We start from the raw sequence: 5413 nt of genomic DNA, 5'->3' as shown, positions 1-5413 counted from the left end.
GATGGCCACTCGTTTTTCTTTACTTAGCTGCTTTTTTCTTGCCATAATACAAATTCTAACAGTCTATTCAGCAGGGTGGATTTGATTTAAATCTAACTGATTTAAATCACGATTTAAATCACGATTTAAATCACTAGTCAGTAAGGCTTGATTTAAATCAGTGATTTAAATCAAAGTTTCTACCTAAACTAGTTCTTGCTACTTTAACATGCAAGTAGATGAAGATTTTTAGAATCACTTTTTATATTACTTTTTTCTCCCCAGTTTAATGGGTTAATCATTCATATTTGGACACCACTGTTCTGTTGTACTTAGGAAGGAGAAAAATAATCCTGACCTTAATAACAATTTAAATAGATTTATTCAACTGAAACAATAACAACATTACAGCATAAGTTATTTGCTTAAACAAACATCCATGTTTGTTAACTAATTTGGCTAAACAAAATATATATATATTTTAAGAAACTTAGACTGTCAGCCCAGCCGACACATGAAAAACTTAAATACTACTGTCCCTGCTGTCCTCTGTAGCTCACTCGTCGTCATCTTCATCATCATCTTCTTCTTTGTTCCTATTCATAATCTGGAAAAGAAAAACAAGCTTTCCTGCTTTATTGGGTCCCAACCGATTTCTCAATTTAGAATGAATGAGTCCAAAGGAAGAGAATATTCTTTCAACGCCTGCAGAAGAAGCTACTGCTGTTAAAAGTGAAATCATTACTTGAACAGTCTCTAAATCCAAGCGCTTAAGTGACTTCCACCAGTTTACTGGTGTGACCTTCCTTAAAATATCTTCAGCAAACATATATTTCTTGAATGGTTCCCCCTTAGCTCTGAAGTTTATTATAGTTGGCATTAAAGATGGATGATTGCTGGATACCCATGTCATAGCTAACTCCTCTTCCTCAGCACTTAGGTTTTGACCATGATATTGGATATTGACAATATTTGCCAAAAAATGAGCTGGAGTCAGTGCTTGTCCCATTCGTTTGTTTACTGCTTGTAATTTAATTCTGTCCATGTGTAGTTCTGCTTTTAAGTGTTCACTCAGTTCCTTCCAAATTTCAACAGCATCAGCAATAAAACAGCTATTTTTCTGTATTTTGTTTAAAGCTTGAGAGATGGGTTTCAGGAAGCTCAGCATATGTTCAACATTTCTCTTAAGCCCAATGTTGAGGATTTTGGCCGTGACAGTGCCATCTATTTTATCTCGATTTTCTTCACAAAGTGTCATCAGAATAGGCCAGTTTTTGATATACTGCTCAAAACAGTCCACCACAGAGTTCCATCTAACATCTTGTGGGAGCGTTAGCTTGGTTCCACCCATCCTTTTCAGAGCTGCTGCAGCAAAATGATTATTACGGAAGTATTTAGCAATTTCAACAACATTAGCCTTTATTTCTGGAACACTTAAGTCTTTGGCTAAGAGGTGCAGCAAATGAGCACTGCAACCATATGTTATTAGCAGCTTTGTATTCCCTCCCTGCTCTTCTAAATTTCTTCTCATCTTGGATACGTTTGCAGCATTGTCAGTGACCAAACTGCGTACTAGACATTTGAATTTTTGTTCACATGCTGTTATAGCTTTTACTGCCACTTCTTGTAAGTATTCTGCTGTGTGTGCATTTCCTGACGTATCAGTTGTTTGTGCAAGGAAGACTTTACCTTCTTCTGTTGTTATACAAGCACATACAATAGGATCATTGTGGACATTACTCCACCCATCAATACTTAGGTTAACAATTTTACCCTCCAGAGCTGTTGCACATTGCTCCATTTCTCTGTCATACACTTGATCCAGCAGTTTCCCTGCAACATCAACTCTGCTGGGTGGACTGTATCCTGGTCTCAGTGACTGAACCATATTAATGAAATGTGGGTTCTCAGTCAGACGGAAAGAAGAGTTCGTTGCATAAATAAACTGGGCAATTTTTTCATCAATCAACTCTTTTTCTAATCTGCTAGTTCTTATCACAAACCTATCTATGGTGGTTCCAGGAGGTAAAGGTTTTTTCTTCCTTTTGGGTGATGGTGATATGTGGCTGTGGGTGTCTGATGATGATGCTGCTGCTAATGAAGCACTATCCTGGATGGATAACTCTGAAACTGTAGAACAGGATGATGGTGATCTTGGAGGTGGATAGTTTCCAGAATCCATGAATTCCCCTAAACAAAAAAAGTCAATGCTGTTATTTTATTGTTTATACAATTTCTGCTTATTGTACACAACACATCACTGCCCCTGCCCCAAAAGGAATATTTGTTTTTCTTCATAACTGTACCAAATGACAGTAACATGCAGTAATAATAAGAAATATAATTTTTCTCACACATGACAGTTCAGTCTTTAGAAACAGGATTCAATAAAAATGTTTACCAACAGATCCGGCCTGTTCAGAAGTGTTTCTTTGGTCATCTTCATCACCGCACTTCTCATGATGTTGCCTCATTCGCGCCACCAGGCCTTGCATCTCTTTGTTGCATCGTTTGCATTTTTCACGCATGCCTGCCTTACCGATAGGCGAAGGAGCTTCATTAAAATATTCCCAAACTGGGTCTCTTTTACGGCCTGCTGCCATTATAAGGAAAGAATGTAATAAACCTCAGATCGTACACACAAACAGATCCAGACTTGTCTGTCTGTGGCTATGCTGCAGTATTGTGCTCAAAGTTTCACTTTCATTTTCTTGTCTGCTTGCCCTTCCTCCTCCTCACACTTAGATTCACATTCTTCTTGTGTTGTGCAGATCTATTCCACTCCAAACAATCAGAAACATATTGTCTAACTTCTTGGACTTGGCACTGAAGGGGTTGATTCTGTATTCATAGGTTTGTAGAACAATAGGATTAAGGTCTTTTTCTCAACTCTGTTCATGTTGTAACATTTTTGCCGTGAAGAAGAGGCTGGGACCTCTGCGGAGTCAAATTCAGTTTTGAGAACTGCGTAAGTAAAGCGAGCGTCTGTGATAATATAGGAGAGAAACTGCCCACTAATCCTACAGAAACCTCTGGAAGAGCATGGCATTGTGAATGTTACACATATACAGCCTTTATTCTACTGAGTTAAACAACTCAGCTTTATCTCATGATGGAAGAACCTTTGGATGGTAAAATATTTTCCTCAAAAAGCAGTTTATTGAAAAAAATCCGATTTAAATCAAAAAAATCCGATTTAAATAAAAAAAATCCGATTTAAATAAAAAAAATCAGATTTTTTTGATTTTTTAAAAAAAAACATTGATTTTTATCCACCCTGCTATTCAGTAGGACTATCAGCTGTGTATCCACCAGACTTCTGCACAACACAACTGATGGTCCCAACCCCATTTATAAGGCAAGAAATACCACTTATTAAACCTGACAGGGCACACCTGTGAAGTGAAAACCATTTTCGGTGACTACCTCTTGAAGCTCATCAAGAGAATGCCAAGAGTGTGCAAAGCAGTCATCAAAGCAAAATAACCTAGAATATAAGACATATTTTCAGTTGTTTTTTTGTTAAGTATATAATTCCACATGTCTTAATTCATAGTTTTGATGCCTTGAGTGTGAATGTACAATTTTCAAAGTCATGAAAATACCGAAAAATCTTTAAATGAGGTGTGTCCAAACTTTTGGTCTGTACTGTATATATATATGTATATATATATGTGTGTATGTATATATATATATATATATAATTATTATTTTGTGATTTTTTTTTTTTTTTTTAATATTTTTTCAACTTTTTTTTTACTTTTTTTTTTCATTTTTCTACTTAATCCCATTATAGTACTTTCATTTTCGGCAGTCTGATTGCTGCTATAAAGCATAGCAGTGCAGGATCACTGCTATGCCTTATAGCTGTCAGCCCTGCAGACGCAAGATAGATCATGCACTGCGCATGTTTAAACTCCCTTGCTAGTGCCTGGTGACCCAGATGTCACGACATCGGGTCACCATGGCAGCAATCGGGACCCCACAATGATGTCGCGGGTCTCCGATCCAAGAGCAGAAGGGCTTTTGTCCCACTGCTCGCTTGCTAATTGCTGTAATCGCAGCATTTAGGGGGTTAAAGTGCCAGGAGCGGTGCGGGCACTTTAACCTGCCTCTATGAGGGTGCGATCGCTGAGACACATCTATACTTACCTATTCATTAAGGCCCAGGCCGCAGGGACGTATAGATACGTCTCGCGTCAGAAAGGGGTTAAAACCCACATTGAAAAATAACGTTCCGTTAAGCCAAATAAGGAATAAAGATAACAGGCTCTATCAAATATATGAATAAAATCATGTGAATTTTAAAAAACATTCCAAAAGACTATTTGCATACTGCAGTATCACACTGTCAAGATTCTGCTCTGCTGTCAGATTGAGTGGTCATCTCGTGACCTCTCATATGCCATTTGCATGCTGGCATGCTCCTCCTCAGGAGGAGAGGAGGAAGGAGCAGGGCCTAGTAAGAGAGGCCCAGGAGAACAGACTGAGAGAGGACGGGAGGAGAAGGAAAGCTCCAAGACGGATAGAGGGGATCCCAGGGGCATGGGAAGTGCAGGAAGCCATCGGTGCGCCCGAATCTACATGGACGTGGAGGGATCAGAGCGCAGAGGGGACCGGCCCCTAACTAGTGGAGAACTACAAGGCTCAGCTAGATAACCGGAGACTACTGTACTTTCAAGGTGCAGCTGCCCAAAACCACAATTATATCACTGAAAAGGTGGCATAGGATTCAGGGGACTGCACGTAGCCCGACAAAATCTGAGGCTACTGGCTTGGGACACTGATTGTGAGGCTGTAGCATCGAAGGCTCTGCCCCCCGACAGGCAGAGACGCCGTCCCCCTTACCGCCACGCTCCTGGCCTGGCGTCTTCCTGCTCTCCTGCTGCTGCTGCTGGCGCGTGCAGTTTCCCAGGCACTGTGCTTAGGGAGCGCGCACACTCCCTCCCTCTTAAAGGGGCCGCGCGCGCCGTCCTAAGGAGTCCCCGGCCAATGGCCGGAGGACTTCCAATATAAAAGGCACCTTCTCCAAAATGGAGGTGCCCGTGCAAGGTTGTAGCTCTGTGTACTTACCTCTGCTTCAGCCCTCAGATCCCATTGCTAGCCTGACTACCAGTCCAGTCCGCCAGCCTGACTACCAGTCCAGTCCGCCAGCCTGACGTCCAGTCCGCCAGCCTGACTACCAGTCCAGTCCGCCAGCCTGACTACCAGTCGTGTCCGCCAGCTTGACTACCACTCCAACCTGACAGTCTGCCTACGATCCGAACCCGCCAGTCTGTCTATGGGCCAGGCTAGCCTGCCAGCCCGAAGAACGTACTGGTTACCTGCCGTGCCTACCAGCCAGCCTACCTGGAGGCTCCTGCTTGTTACCTGCCGTGCCTACCAGCCAGCCTACCTGGAGGCTCCTGCTTGTTACCTGCCGTGCCTACCGGCC

At 41.8% G+C, this 5413-nt stretch overlaps 1 protein-coding gene across 2 annotated transcripts; it reads right to left on the bottom strand.

Annotated features, from left to right (window-relative positions):
- Positions 1 to 342: 342 nt before the first annotated feature.
- Positions 343 to 3166, bottom strand: LOC141172415 (uncharacterized). Of its 2 annotated transcripts, none has more exons than XM_073656742.1 (2): positions 2334 to 3166; positions 343 to 2169 (listed from the first exon to the last, which is right to left on the bottom strand). In XM_073656742.1, the coding sequence occupies exons 1-2, from the start codon at positions 2335 to 2337 to the stop codon at positions 536 to 538; spliced, it is 1638 nt and encodes a 545-aa protein (XP_073512843.1). In that variant the 5' UTR covers positions 2338 to 3166; the 3' UTR covers positions 343 to 535. The 2 variants fall into 2 exon arrangements, with proteins under 2 accessions (XP_073512843.1, XP_073512758.1); XM_073656657.1 differs by having other exon boundaries at positions 2381 to 3166.
- Positions 3167 to 5413: the final 2247 nt, after the last annotated feature.

Source organism: Phyllobates terribilis, unplaced genomic scaffold (assembly GCF_046119375.1).
Source record: "Phyllobates terribilis strain yellow unplaced genomic scaffold, ASM4611937v1 Scaffold_1__5_contigs__length_1240528914, whole genome shotgun sequence".
Lineage (NCBI taxonomy): Eukaryota > Metazoa > Chordata > Amphibia > Anura > Dendrobatidae > Phyllobates > Phyllobates terribilis.
The sequence above is the reverse complement of the archived record's forward strand: the minus strand, read 5'-3'. Positions and strand labels throughout refer to the sequence as shown.

Coding starts and splice junctions, on each gene's coding strand:
- LOC141172415 (XM_073656657.1), bottom strand. CDS start 2,582: ATGGCAGCAGGCCGTAAAAGAGACCCAGTTTGGGAATATTTTAATGAA. Junction 2,170..2,380: donor TGAACAGGCCGGATCTGTTG/GTAAACATTTTT, acceptor TTTTTTGTTTAG/GGGAATTCATGGATTCTGGA.